The 13,725-nt window shown below is 61.3% G+C and overlaps 1 protein-coding gene across 1 annotated transcript in view; it reads right to left on the reverse strand.

Moving 5' to 3' along the window:
• Positions 1-1,484: 1,484 nt before the first annotated feature.
• Positions 1,485-13,725, reverse strand: part of LOC144952540 (uncharacterized) — a 47,633-nt gene continuing 35,392 nt past the window's right edge. Inside the window, exons 8-12 of the mRNA XM_078882990.1 lie at positions 5,371-5,518; positions 4,335-4,432; positions 3,856-4,096; positions 1,684-2,868; positions 1,485-1,534 (exon numbers count right to left, since the gene is read on the reverse strand). Coding sequence (XP_078739116.1) covers positions 1,485-1,534; positions 1,684-2,868; positions 3,856-4,096; positions 4,335-4,432; positions 5,371-5,518 — 1,722 coding nt within the window. The remainder of the gene's footprint in view (positions 1,535-1,683; positions 2,869-3,855; positions 4,097-4,334; positions 4,433-5,370; positions 5,519-13,725) is intronic.

Genomic DNA, 13,725 nt, shown 5'->3' on the forward strand with positions numbered 1-13,725 from the left:
GATCGTAATCATCGTGATAATGATGACGATGACGATGATCGTGATCACGACCATCAGGACGATCGTAATCATCGTGATGATGATGATGATCGTAATCACGACCATCAGAACGATCGTAATCATCGTGATGATGATGATGATCGTAATCACGACCATCAGAACGATCGTAATCATCGTGACGATGATCGTAATCACGACCATCAGAACTATCGCAATCATCGTGATGATGATGATCGTACTCACGACCATCAGAACGATCGTAATCATCGTGATGATGATCGTAATCACGACCATCAGAACGATCGCAATCATCGTGATGATGATCGTGATCACGACCATCAGAACGATCGTAATCATGATGATGATGGTGACGATGATCGTAATCACGACCATCAGAACGATCGCAATCATCGTGATGATGGTGACGATGATCGTAATCACGACCATCAGAACGATCGCAATCATCGTGATGATGATGACGATGATCGTAATCACGACCATCAGAACGATCGCAATCATCGTGATGATGGTGACGATGATCGTAATCACGACCATCAGAACGATCGCAATCATCGTGATGATGATGACGATGATCGTAATCACGACCATCAGGATGATTGTAATCATCGTGATGATGATCGTGATCACGACCATCAGAACGATCGTAATCATGATGATGATGGTGACGATGATCGTAATCACGACCATCAGAACGATCGCAATCATCGTGATGATGATGACGATGATCGTAATCACGACCATCAGGATGATTGTAATCATCGTGATGATGATGACGATGATTGTAATCACGACCATCAGAAAGATCGTAATCATCGTGATGATGACGATGATGACGATGATCGTGATCACGACCATCAGGACGATCGTAATCATCGTGATAATGACGATGATGATGATGATGATTGTGATCACGACCATCAGGACGATCGTAATCATCGTGACGATGATGATCGTGATCACGACCATCAGAACGATCGTAATGATCGTGATAATGACGATGATGATGATCGTGATCACGACCATCAGGACGATCGTAATCATCGTGACGATGATGATCGTGATCACGACCATCAGAACGATCGTAATCATCGTGACGATGATGATGATGACGATGATCGTGATCACGACCATCAGAACGATCGTAATCATCGTGATGTTGATGATGATGATGGTGACGATGATCGTAATCACGACCATCAGAACGATCGTAATCATCGTGATGATGACGATGATGATCATAATCACGACCATCAGAACGATCGTAATCATCGTGATGTTGATGATGATGATGGTGACGATGATCGTAATCACGACCATCAGAACGTTGGTAATCATCGTGATGACGATGATGATGATGGTGACGATGATCGTAATCACGACCATCAGAACGATCGCAATCATCGTGACGATGATGATGACGACGATGATGATGATGATGACGACGATGACCGTAACCACGACGATTACCGCTGGCGGACTTTGCCGGCCTGGTGTTCTAGGTCATGGTGGTGACCTTGCTCGCCATGCCCGTCGCGAGCGGCGGTTGAAACGCGCCGGGCAACGGCGGAGACACGGGGGTCGCCAAAGCAGAGGTGGTGGTGGAGATGGAGATGGCACCACCACCACCACCGCCACCACCACCGCCACCGCCACCACCGCCACCACCGCCACCACCACCGCCACCACCACCACCACCACCGCCGCCACCACCACCACCACCACCACCGCCAGCGCTCATCTCAGCCCAACCGAGCGGCGAGTCCTGCGAAGAGCTGGACCAGTCGGGAGTATCGGGGGACGGCGTGGGATACGGCACGTCCAGCTGCTGCTGCTGCTGCTGCTGCGCCTGCTGCTGCTGCTGCTGCGCCTGCTGCAGCGGGCTCACGCTGGCGCCGCCGGGCGACGGGTAGCCGTGCTGCGACGGGGGCGACGGGAACTTGTCGGCTGACGCCGGAGCGAACGCGACCCTCGCCGGAGATGCCTGGGAGTGCGTTGCCTGCTGCTGCTGCTGATGCTGGTGCTGCTGCTGCTGCTGGTGCTGCTGCTGGTGGTGCTGCTGCTGCTGCTGCTGCTGGTGCTGCTGCTGCTGCTGGTGCTGGTGCTGGTGGTGGTGCTGCTGCTGGTGGTGGCCTTGAGGAGGCAGCGGAGGCAGCGGCGGCAGCTGCGCCGGTGGAGGAGACTCGGTGGCGACGTTCGGAAGGACGTTCGACGGCATCGGAAGTCCGACCACGAGCGGATTGTAGTGCTGCTGCTGCTGATGATGATGCTGATGCTGCTGCTGGTGGTGATGCTGATGATGCATCGGCGGATGCTGCTGGTGGCCGTGTCCGTGCCGGGCCGGCTGCAGCATGCGCCAGTCTCCCAGCGCCACCTCGTAGGGCGGTGCGTAACGGGGCGGTAGTAGACCCACATGCTGGTGGTGGGGCTGCTGCTGGTGCTGCTGGTGCTGCTGGTGCTGCTGCTGCTGCTGGTGGTGGTGGTGGTGCATCGGGTGGCCCTGGGGCAGCAGCAGGGGCAGCAGGGCGTGCTCGAGCGGAGGAGAGAGGCCGCCGTTAGGTCCTGGTGGGCCCTTCAGCGCCGGGGTCTCCCCGACGGCGCCCGCCGATTTCTTGCGCTTCTTCACCGGCTTGCCGGCGGCGGTGCCGGTGGTGCCGGCGGTGCCGGCGGCGGCGGCGGAGTAGGCGCGGGCGGCGCTGGGACGCCGCGTCTTCTTGCCGGGCTGCTGCTGATGCTGCTGCTGCTGATGCTGCTGCTGATGATGCTGGTGGTGGTGGTGGTGATGCTGAGCCGCCTTGAGGCCGTGGATGTAGCCGGCGGCGGGGCAGAGCGGCGAGCCCAGGACGGCTCCTGTAGCCGGGACGCGGGGCGGCAAGACGGAATCCGGCGTCACGCACGCGGTCAGGTGCACCGTGGTGGTGGTGGTGGTGGCGGTGGTGGTGGTGGCGGTGGTGGTGGCTGTGGCCTTGGTGGTGGTGATGGTGGTGGTGGCGGTGGCCGTGGTGGCCGTGGTGGTGGCCGTGGTGGTGGTGGTGATGGTGGTGGTGATGGTGGTGGCGGTGGTGGCGGTGGCCGTGGTGGTGGTGGTGGCCTTGGTGGTGACTACGAGGTCCTGTGGGAGGGGGGCGGTACGGTGGCGGGGGGGGGGGCATACCGTGGTTGGATCTGGGACTCTGTGGGTGTCTATGGGTGTCTATGGGTGTCTATGGGTCTCTGTGGGTGTCTATGGGTCTCTGTGGAGTCTCTATGAGTGTCTATGGGTGTCTATGGGTGTCTATGAGTGTCTATGAGTCACGTCACATGTCGGAGGGAGCGGCACTCGGGGTCACGTGACGAAGAGAGAGGGGGGGGGCGGCACTCGGGTCACGTGACGGAGGGAGAGAGGGGGGGCGGCACTCGGGTCACGTGACGAAGAGAGAGGGGGGGGGGGCGGCACTCACGTCACGTGACGGAGGGAGAGAGGGGGGGCGGCACTCGGGTCACGTGACGAAGAGAGAGAGGGGGGGGCGGCACTCGGGTCACGTGACGAAGAGAGAGGGGGGGGGCGGCACTCGGGTCACGTGACGGAGGGGGAAAGGGGGGGGCGGCACTCTGGTCACGTGACGAAGAGAGAGAGGGGGGGGGGCGGCACTCTGGTCACATGACGGAGGGAGAAGGGGGGGGGACGGCACTCGGGATCACGTGACAGAGGGAGAAAGGGGGTGGGGCGGCACTCTGGTCACGTGACAGAGGGGGAAAGGGGGCAGCACTTGGGCCACGTGATGGAGGGAGAGAGGGCGGGGGGGCGACCCGCGGGTCACGTGACAGTCGCCCCCCCCCCCGCTGAGCCGTGCGTACCGCCCTGTCCGCCGCCTCCCCCGTAGAGCTGCTGCTGCTGTTGCTGCTGCTGCTGGGCGGCCCCCATGAGCGCGAAGTCGTCGAGGAGGCGCACGATGTCGTGGTGGTGCCGCTCGGCGGCCACGTCGCGCGCCAACCGCTCCACGTGGTCCGTGAGCTCGCGGCTGGCGCCGTGCTGCAGCAGCAGGCGCGCCGCCCCGTGGCTGCCCTCGCGCGCCGCCAGGAAGAGCGGGGTCTCCTCCTGGGGGGTCATGGGGGAGGTCATGGGGCGGAGGCACTTTGTAAATGGATGAGGTCGCAGGGCGAAGGTCGGCAGGAGTTTGTGTGGTGAAGTGGCAGGAAGAGGTTGTGACCATCCCAACGGGCGGGCGGGAGGTCGCGACCCCTCACCGGGTGAGGTGGAGGTCGCGACCCCTCACCGGGCAGGCAGGAGGTCGCGACCCCTCTCACCGGGCAGGCAAGAGGTCGCAACCCCTCACCTTGTTGTCCTGCATGTCCCGGTTGGCGCCGCTCTTGAGCAGCACCAGCGTCGCCTCCAAGTTGTTGACCGCCGCGGCCCAGTGCAGCGCCGACTTGCCTGGGGGGGTCATGGGGTCAGAGTTCACGAGAGGTCAAGGGAGGTCACGTCGGCGTGCCGCCAGTCTCCTAGCGCCGGGTCACGGACGCCGAGAAACACCCCCAGCTCACCTCGACATCACCACGGTGTCAACGGCAGGTCGCCGGGTCAATAGGTCACCTTATCCCCCGGGTCATCTGCTCACCGGGCTAACTGGCTAACGGGGTCACCAGATCACAAGGTGACTGGATCACCGGGACGCATGCACACCGGGTTTCTGGGTCACCGGTCATCACTTCCCTGGGTCACTGGGTCATCAGATCTCCCGGTCCCAAAGATCGTTACTGGCACCACCCCCACCCCCGCGTCGCCGTGGCGACCCAAACGCGGCAGTCACCTTGGGGGTCAATGCGGGGGTCACCGTGGCGCTTGCCACGGGGTCACCGCGGGCGTCACCGTGGGGGTCACCGTGGGGGTCACCATGGCGCTTGCCACGGGGTCACCGCGGGCGTCACCGTGGGGGTCACCGTGGGGGTCACCGTGGGGGTCACCGTGGGGGTCACCGTGGCGCTTGCCACGGGGTCACCGTGGGCGTCACCGTGGGGGTCACCGTGGGGGTCACCGTGGGGGTCACCGTGGGGGTCACCGTGGCGCTTGCCACGGGGTCACCGTGGGCGTCACCGTGGGGGTCACCGTGGGGGTCACCGTGGGGGTCACTGGGGCGCTTGCCACGGGGTCACCGTGGGGGTCACCGTGGGGGTCACCGTGGGGGTCACTGTGGCGCTTGCCACGGGGTCACCGTGGGGGTCACCGTGGGGGTCACCGTGGGGGTCACTGTGGCGCTTGCCACGGGGTCACCGTGGGCGTCACCGTGGGGGTCACCGTGGGCGTCACCGTGGGGGTCACCGCGGGGGTCACCGGGGTGTGGCGGGGGGGGGGTCACGGCCCCGGCCTCTCACCGTGGTCGTCGACGGCGTTGACGTCGGCCCGGCAGGCCACCAGCTCCTCGGCGAGGCCCTCGACGGCGAGACGCGCCGCCAAGATCAGCGGCGTCGTGCCGTCGTTCATCCGCGCGTCCACGTCCGTCGCGCGGTTACGGATGAGGATCTGCGGCCACGCGGTTGCCGGGAGACGGTGAAGGGGGTGAGGGCGGGGAAGAGGGGGGTGCGGGGCACCCGGTGTCAAAGGTCGCGGAGTGGGGCGGAGGTTAAAGGTTACTGGGGGCGGGGCAGGGGTGGTGGCCACCATTCGTTGTCGTGACGTGTCGTTGGACCTGGTTCTCTGTGGGTGTCGGTGGGTCTCTGTGGGTGGTTGTGGGTCTCTGTGGGTGTCTGTGGGTCTCTGTGGGTCTCTGTGGGTCTCTGTGGGTGTCTGAGGGTGTCTGTGGGTCTCTGTGGGTCTCTGTGGGTGTCTGTGGGTCTCTGTGGGTCTCTGTGGGTGTCTGTGGGTGTCTGTGGGTCTCTGTGGGTGTCTGTGGGTGTCTGTGGGTGTATGTGGGTCTTTGTGGGTGACTGTGGGTCTCTGTGGGTCTCTGTGGGTCTCTGTGGGTGTCTGCGGGTCTCTGTGGGTGTCTGTGGGTGTCTGTAGGTCTCTGTGGGTCTCTGTGGGTGTCTATGGGTGTCTGTGAGTCTCTGTGGGTCTCTGTGGGTCTCTGTGGGTCTATGTGGGTGTCTGTGCGTGTCTGTGGGTCTCTGTGGGTGTCTGTGGTTCTCTGTGGGTGTCTGTGGTTCTCTGTGGGTGTCTGTGGGTCTCTGTGGGTGTCTGTGGTTCTCTGTGGGTGTCTGTGGTTCTCTGTGGGTGTCTGTGGTTCTCTGTGGGTGTCTGTGGTTCTCTGTGGGTGTCTGTGGTTCTCTGTGGGTGTCTGTGGTTCTCTGTGGGTGTCTGTGGGTCACTGTGGGTGTCTGTGGGTCTCTGTGGGTGTCTGTGGTTCTCTGTGGGTGTCTGTGGTTCTCTGTGGGTGTCTGTGGTTCTCTGTGGGTGTCTGTGGGTCTCTGTGGGTGTCTGTGGTTCTCTGAGAGTGTCTGTGGTTCTCTGTGGGTGTCTGTGGTTCTCTGTGGGTGTCTGTGGGTCTCTGTGGGTGTCTGTGGTTCTCTGTGGGTGTCTGTGGTTCTCTGTGGGTGTATGTGGGTCTCTGTGGGTGTCTGTGGTTCTCTGTGGGTGTCTGTGGTTCTCTGTGGGTGTCTGTGGGTCTCTGTGGGTGTCTGTGGTTCTCTGTGGGTGTCTGTGGTTTTCTGTGGGTGTCTGTGGGTCTCTGTGGGTGTCTGTGGTTCTCTGTGGGTGTCTGTGGTTCTCTGTGGGTGTCTGTGGGTCTCTGTGGGTGTCTGTGGTTCTCTGTGGGTGTCTGTGGTTCTCTGTGGGTGTCTGTGGTTCTCTGTGGGTGTCTGTGGTTCTCTGTGGGTGTCTGTGGTTCTCTGTGGGTGTCTGTGGTTCTCTGTGGGTGTCTGTGGTTCTCTGTGGGTGTCTGTGGGTCTCTGTGGGTGTCTGTGGGTCTCTGTGGGTGTCTGTGGTTCTCTGTGGGTGTCTGTGGTTCTCTGTGGGTGTCTGTGGTTCTCTGTGGGTCTCTGTGGGTGTCTGTGGTTCTCTGTGAGTGTCTGTGGTTCTCTGTGGGTGTCTGTGGTTCTCTGTGGGTGTCTGTGGGTCTCTGTGGGTGTCTGTGGTTCTCTGTGGGTGTCTGTGGTTCTCTGTGGGTGTATGTGGGTCTCTGTGGGTGTCTGTGGTTCTCTGTGGGTGTCTGTGGTTCTCTGTGGGTGTCTGTGGGTCTCTGTGGGTGTCTGTGGTTCTCTGTGGGTGTCTGTGGTTTTCTGTGGGTGTCTGTGGGTCTCTGTGGGTGTCTGTGGTTCTCTGTGGGTGTCTGTGGTTCTCTGTGGGTGTCTGTGGTTCTCTGTGGGTGTCTGTGGTTCTCTGTGGGTGCCTGTGGTTCTCTGTGGGTGTCTGTGGGTCTCTGTGGGTGTCTGTGGGTCTCTGTGGGTGTCTGTGGTTCTCTGTGGGTGTCTGTGGGTCTCTGTGGGTGTCTGTAGGTCTCTGTGGGTGTCTGTGGGTCTCTGTGGGTGTCTGTGGTTCTCTGTGGGTGTCTGTGGGTCTCCGTGGGTGTCTGTGGGTCTCTGTGGGTGTCTGTGGTTCTCTGTGGGTGTCTGTGGGTCTCTGTGGGTGTCTGTAGGTCTCTGTGGGTGTCTGTGGTTCTCTGTGGGTGTCTGTGGGTCTCTGTGGGTGTCTGTGGGTCTCTGTGGGTGTCTGTGGTTCTCTGTGGGTGTCTGTGGGTCTCTGTGGGTGTCTGTAGGTCTCTGTGGGTGTCTGTGGGTCTCTGTGGGTGTCTGTGGTTCTCTGTGGGTGTCTGTGGGTCTCCGTGGGTGTCTGTGGGTCTCTGTGGGTGTCTGTGGTTCTCTGTGGGTGTCTGTGGGTCTCTGTGGGTGTCTGTGGGTCTCTGTGGGTGTCTGTGGGTCTCTGTGGATGTCTGTAGGTCTCTGTGGGTGTCTGTGGGTCTCTGTGGGTGTCTGTAGGTCTCTGTGGGTGTCTGTGGTTCTCTGTGGGTGTCTGTGGTTCTCTGTGGGTGTCTGTGGGTCTCTGTGGGTGTCTTTAGGTCTCTGTGGGTGTCTGTGGGTCTCTGTGGGTGTCTGTAGGTCTCTGTGGGTGTCTGTGGGTCTCTGTGGGTGTCTGTGGGTCTCTGTGGGTGTCTGTAGGTCTCTGTGGGTGTCTGTAGGTCTCTGTGGGTGTCTGTGGGTCTCTGTGGGTGTCTGTGGGTCTCTGTGGGTCTCTGTGGGTGTCTGTGGGTCTCTGTGGGTGTCTGTGGGTCTCTGTGGGTCTCTGTGGGTCTCTGTGGGTGTCTGTGGGTCTCTGTGGGTGTCTGTGGGTCTCTGTGGGTCTCTGTGGGTGTCTGTGGGTCGCTGTGGGTGTCTGTGGGTTTCTGTGGGTCTCTGTGGGTCTCTGTGGGTGTCTGTGGGTCTCTGTGGGTGTCTGTAGGTCTCTGTGGGTGTCTGTAGGTCTCTGTGGGTGTCTGTGGGTCTCTGTGGGTGTCTGTGGGTCTCTTGGATCTCTGTGGGTGTCTGTGGGTCTCTGTGGGTGTCTGTGGGTCTCTGTGGGTGTCTGTGGGTCTCTCTGGGTGTCTGTGGGTCTCTGTGGGTCTCTGTGGGTGTCTGTGGGTCTCTGTGGGTGTCTGTGGGTCTCTGTGGGTCTCTGTGGGTCTCTGTGGGTGTCTGTGGGTCTCTGTGGGTCTCTGTGGGTCTCTGTGGGTGTCTGTGGGTCTATGTGGGTCTCTGTGGGTGTCTGTGGGTCTCTGTGGGTGTCTGTGGGTCTCTGTGGGTCTCTGTGGGTCTCTGTGGGTGTCTGTGGGTCTCTGTGGGTGTCTGTGGGTCTCTGTGGGTCTCTGTGGGTGTCTGTGGGTCTCTGTGGGTGTCTGTGGGTCTCTGTGGGTCTCTGTGGGTGTCTGTGGGTGTCTGTGGGTCTCTGTGGGTGTCTGTGGGTCTCTGTGGGTGTCTGTGGGTGTCTGTGGGTCTCTGTGGGTGTCTTAGGTTCTCTGTGGGGGTCTGTGGGTGTCTGTGGGTCTCTGTGGGTCTCTGTGGGTGTCTGTGGGTCTCTGTGGGTGTCTGTGGGTCTCTGTGGGTCTCTGTGGGTGTCTGTGGGTCTCTGTGGGTCTCTGTGGGTGTCTGTGGGTCTCTGTGGGTGTCTGTGGGTCTCTGTGGGTGTCTGTGGGTCTCTGTGGGTGTCTGTGGGTGTCTGTGGGTCTCTGTGGGTGTCTGTGGGTGTCTGTGGGTCTCTGTGGGTGTCTGTGGGTCTCTGTGGGTCTCTGTGGGTCTCTGTGGGTGTCTGTGGGTGTCTGTGGGTCTCTGTGGGTGTCTGTGGGTCTCTGTGGGTGTCTGTGGGTGTCTGTGGGTCTCTGTGGGTGTCTGTGGTTCTCTGTGGGGGTCTGTGGGTGTCTGTGGGTCTCTGTGGGTCTCTGTGGGTGTCTGTGGGTCTCTGTGGGTGTCTGTGGGTCTCTGTGGGTCTCTGTGGGTGTCTGTGGGTCTCTGTGGGTCTCTGTGGGTCTCTGTGGGTGTCTGTGGGTCTCTGTGGGTGTCTGTGGGTCTCTGTGGGTGTCTGTGGGTCTCTGTGGGTGTCTGTGGGTGTCTGTGGGTCTCTGTGGGTGTCTGTGGGTGTCTGTGGGTCTCTGTGGGTGTCTGTGGGTGTCTGTGGGTCTCTGTGGGTGTCTGTGGTTCTCTGTGGGGGTCTGTGGGTGTCTGTGGGTCTCTGTGGGTCTCTGTGGGTGTCTGTGGGTCTCTGTGGGTCTCTGTGGGTGTCTGTGGGTCTCTGTGGGTGTCTGTGGGTCTCTGTGGGTCTCTGTGGGTGTCTGTGGGTGTCTGTGGGTGTCTGTGGGTCTCTGTGGGTGTCTGTGGGTCTCTGTGGGTGTCTGTGGGTCTCTGTGGGTGTCTGTGGGTCTCTGTGGGTCTCTGTGGGTGTCTGTGGGTCTCTGTGGGTCTCTGTGGGTGTCTGTGGGTGTCTGTGGGTCTCTGTGGGTGTCTGTGGGTCTCTGTGGGTGTCTGTGGGTCTCTGTGGGTCTCTGTGGGTGTCTGTGGGTCTCTGTGGGTCTCTGTGGGTGTCTGTGGGTCTCTGTGGGTGTCTGTGGGTCTCTGTGGGTGTCTGTGGGTCTCTGTGGGTGTCTGTGGGTGTCTGTGGGTCTCTGTGGGTGTCTGTGGGTGTCTGTGGGTCTCTGTGGGTGTCTGTGGGTGTCTGTGGGTCTCTGTGGGTGTCTGTGGTTCTCTGTGGGGGTCTGTGGGTGTCTGTGGGTCTCTGTGGGTCTCTGTGGGTGTCTGTGGGTCTCTGTGGGTCTCTGTGGGTGTCTGTGGGTCTCTGTGGGTGTCTGTGGGTCTCTGTGGGTCTCTGTGGGTGTCTGTGGGTGTCTGTGGGTGTCTGTGGGTCTCTGTGGGTGTCTGTGGGTCTCTGTGGGTGTCTGTGGGTCTCTGTGGGTCTCTGTGGGTGTCTGTGGGTCTCTGTGGGTCTCTGTGGGTGTCTGTGGGTGTCTGTGGGTCTCTGTGGGTGTCTGTGGGTCTCTGTGGGTGTCTGTGGGTCTCTGTGGGTGTCTGTGGGTCTCTGTGGGTGTCTGTGGGTCTCTGTGGGTCTCTGTGGGTGTCTGTGGGTCTCTGTGGGTCTCTGTGGGTGTCTGTGGGTCTCTGTGGGTGTCTGTGGGTGTCTGTGGGTCTCTGTGGGGAGTCTCTACGAGTGGTCCACAAGTCGGGTCACGTGTCAGAGGGTGTGGCACTTAACAACCCCCATGATGGGGGTCATGGAGGGGGGGGGCAGCACTCAGGTCATGTGACTGAGGGGGCAGCACACAGGTCACGTGACTGAGGGGGCAGCACACAGGTCACGTGACCGAGGGGGCAGTGCTCGAGTCACGTGATGGGGGGGGTGTCACTCAGGTCACGTGACGGGGGGGAGTGTCACGGACACTGAGACACGGGGAGACTTGGAGACACGGGGAGACTTGGAGACACGGGGAGACTTGGAGACACGGGGAGACTTGGAGACACGGGGAGACTTGGAGACACGGGAGACTTGGAGACACGGGAGACTTGGAGACACGGGGAGACTTGGAGACACGGGGAGACTTGGGGACACGGGGAGACTTGGAGACACGGGGAGACTTGGAGACACGGGGAGACTTGGAGACACGGGGAGACTTGGAGACACGGGGAGACTTGGGGACACGGGGAGACTTGGAGACACGGGGAGACTTGGAGACACGGGAGACTTGGAGACACGGGGAGACTTGGAGACACGGGGAGACTTGGAGACACGGGGAGACTTGGGGACACGGGGAGACTTGGGGACACGGGGAGACTTGGAGACACGGGGAGACTTGGAGACACGGGGAGACTTGGGGGCACGGGGAGACTTGGAGACACGGGGAGACTTGGAGACACGGGGAGACTTGGAGACACGGGGAGACTTGGAGACACGGGGAGACTTGGAGACACGGGGAGACTTGGGGACACGGGGAGACTTGGAGACACGGGGAGACTTGGAGACACGGGGAGACTTGGAGACACGGGGAGACTTGGAGACACGGGGAGACTTGGAGACACGGGGAGACTTGGAGACACGGGGAGACTTGGGGACACGGGGAGACTTGGAGACACGAGGAGACTTGGGGACACGGGGAGACTTGGAGACACGGGGAGACTTGGAGACACGGGGAGACTTGGAGACACGGGGAGACACGGAGACACGGGGAGACTTGGAGACACGGGGAGACTTGGAGACACGGGGAGACTTGGAGACACGGGGAGACACGGAGACACGGGGAGACTTGGAGACACGGGGAGACTTGGAGACACGGGGAGACACGGAGACACGGGGAGACTTGGAGACACGGGGAGACTTGGAGACACGGGGAGACTTGGAGACACGGGGAGACTTGGAGACACGGGGAGACTTGGAGACACGGGGAGACTTGGAGACGCGGGGAGACTTGGAGACGCGGAGACACGGGGAGACTTGGAGACACGGGGAGACTTGGAGACACGGGGAGACTTGGAGACACGGGGAGACTTGGAGACACGGGGAGACTTGGAGACACGGGGAGACTTGGAGACACGGGGAGACTTGGAGACGCGGGGAGACTTGGGGACACGGGGAGACTTGGAGACACGGGGAGACTTGGAGACACGGGGAGACTTGGAGACACGGGGAGACTTGGAGACACGGGGAGACTTGGGGACACGGAGACACGGGGAGACTTGGAGACACGGGGAGACTTGGGGACACGGAGACACGGGGAGACTTGGGGACACGGGGAGACTTGGAGACACGGGGAGACTTGGAGACACGGGGAGACACGGAGACACGGGGAGACTTGGAGACACGGGGAGACTTGGAGACACGGGGAGACTTGGAGACACGGGGAGACACGGAGACACGGGGAGACTTGGAGACACGGGGAGACACGGAGACACGGGGAGACTTGGAGACACGGGGAGACACGGAGACACGGGGAGACTTGGAGACACGGGGAGACTTGGAGACACGGGGAGACTTGGAGACACGGGGAGACTTGGAGACACGGGGAGACTTGGAGACACGGGGAGACTTGGAGACACGGGGAGACTTGGAGACACGGGGAGACTTGGAGACACGGGGAGACTTGGAGACACGGGGAGACTTGGAGACACGGGGAGACTTGGGGACACGGGGAGACTTGGAGACACGGGGAGACTTGGAGACACGGGGAGACTTGGAGACACGGGGAGACTTGGAGACACGGGGAGACTTGGGGACACGGGGAGACTTGGAGACACGGGGAGACTTGGGGACACGGGGAGACTTGGAGACACGGGGAGACTTGGGGACACGGGGAGACTTGGAGACACGGGGAGACTTGGAGACACGGGGAGACTTGGAAACACGGGGAGACTTGGGGACACGGGGAGACTTGGAGACACGGGGAGACTTGGAGACACGGGGAGACTTGGAGACACGGGGAGACTTGGAGACACGGGGAGACTTGGAGACACGGGGAGACTTGGAGACACGGGGAGACTTGGAGACACGGGGAGACTGGGAGACACGGGGAGACTTGGAGACACGGGGAGACACGGAGACACGGGGAGACTTGGAGACACGGGGAGACACGGAGACACGGGGAGACTTGGAGACACGGGGAGACTTGGAGACACGGGGAAACACGGAGACACGGGGAGACACGGAGACACGGGGAGACTTGGAGACACGGGGAGACTTGGAGACACGGGGAGACTTGGGGACACGGGGAGACTTGGAGACACGGGGAGACTTGGAGACACGGGGAGACTTGGGGACACGGGGACACGGGGACACGGGGAGACACGGGGAGACTTGGAGACACGGGGAGACTTGGAGACACGGGGAGACTTGGGGACACGTGGACACGGGGACACGGGGAGACACGGGGAGACTTGGAGACACGGGGAGACACGGGGACACGGGGAGACTTGGAGACACGGGGAGACACGGGGACACGGGGAGACACGGGGAGACACGGGGAGACTTGGAGACACGGGGAGACTTGGAGACACGGGGAGACTTGGGGACACGGGGACACGGGGACACGGGGACACGGGGACACGGGGAGACACGGGGAGACTTGGAGACACGGGGAGACTTGGAGACACGGGGAGACTTGGAGACACGGGGAGACTTGGAGACACGGGGAGACTTGGAGACACGGGGAGACTTGGGGACACGGGGACACGGGGACACGGGGAGACACGGGGAGACTTGGAGACACGGGGAGACTTGGAGACACGGGGAGACTTGGAGACACGGGGAGACTTGGAGACACGGGGACACGGGGACACGGGGACACG

The sequence above is a fragment of the Lampetra fluviatilis genome, chromosome 68 (assembly GCF_964198595.1).
Source record: "Lampetra fluviatilis chromosome 68, kcLamFluv1.1, whole genome shotgun sequence".
NCBI lineage: Eukaryota > Metazoa > Chordata > Hyperoartia > Petromyzontiformes > Petromyzontidae > Lampetra > Lampetra fluviatilis.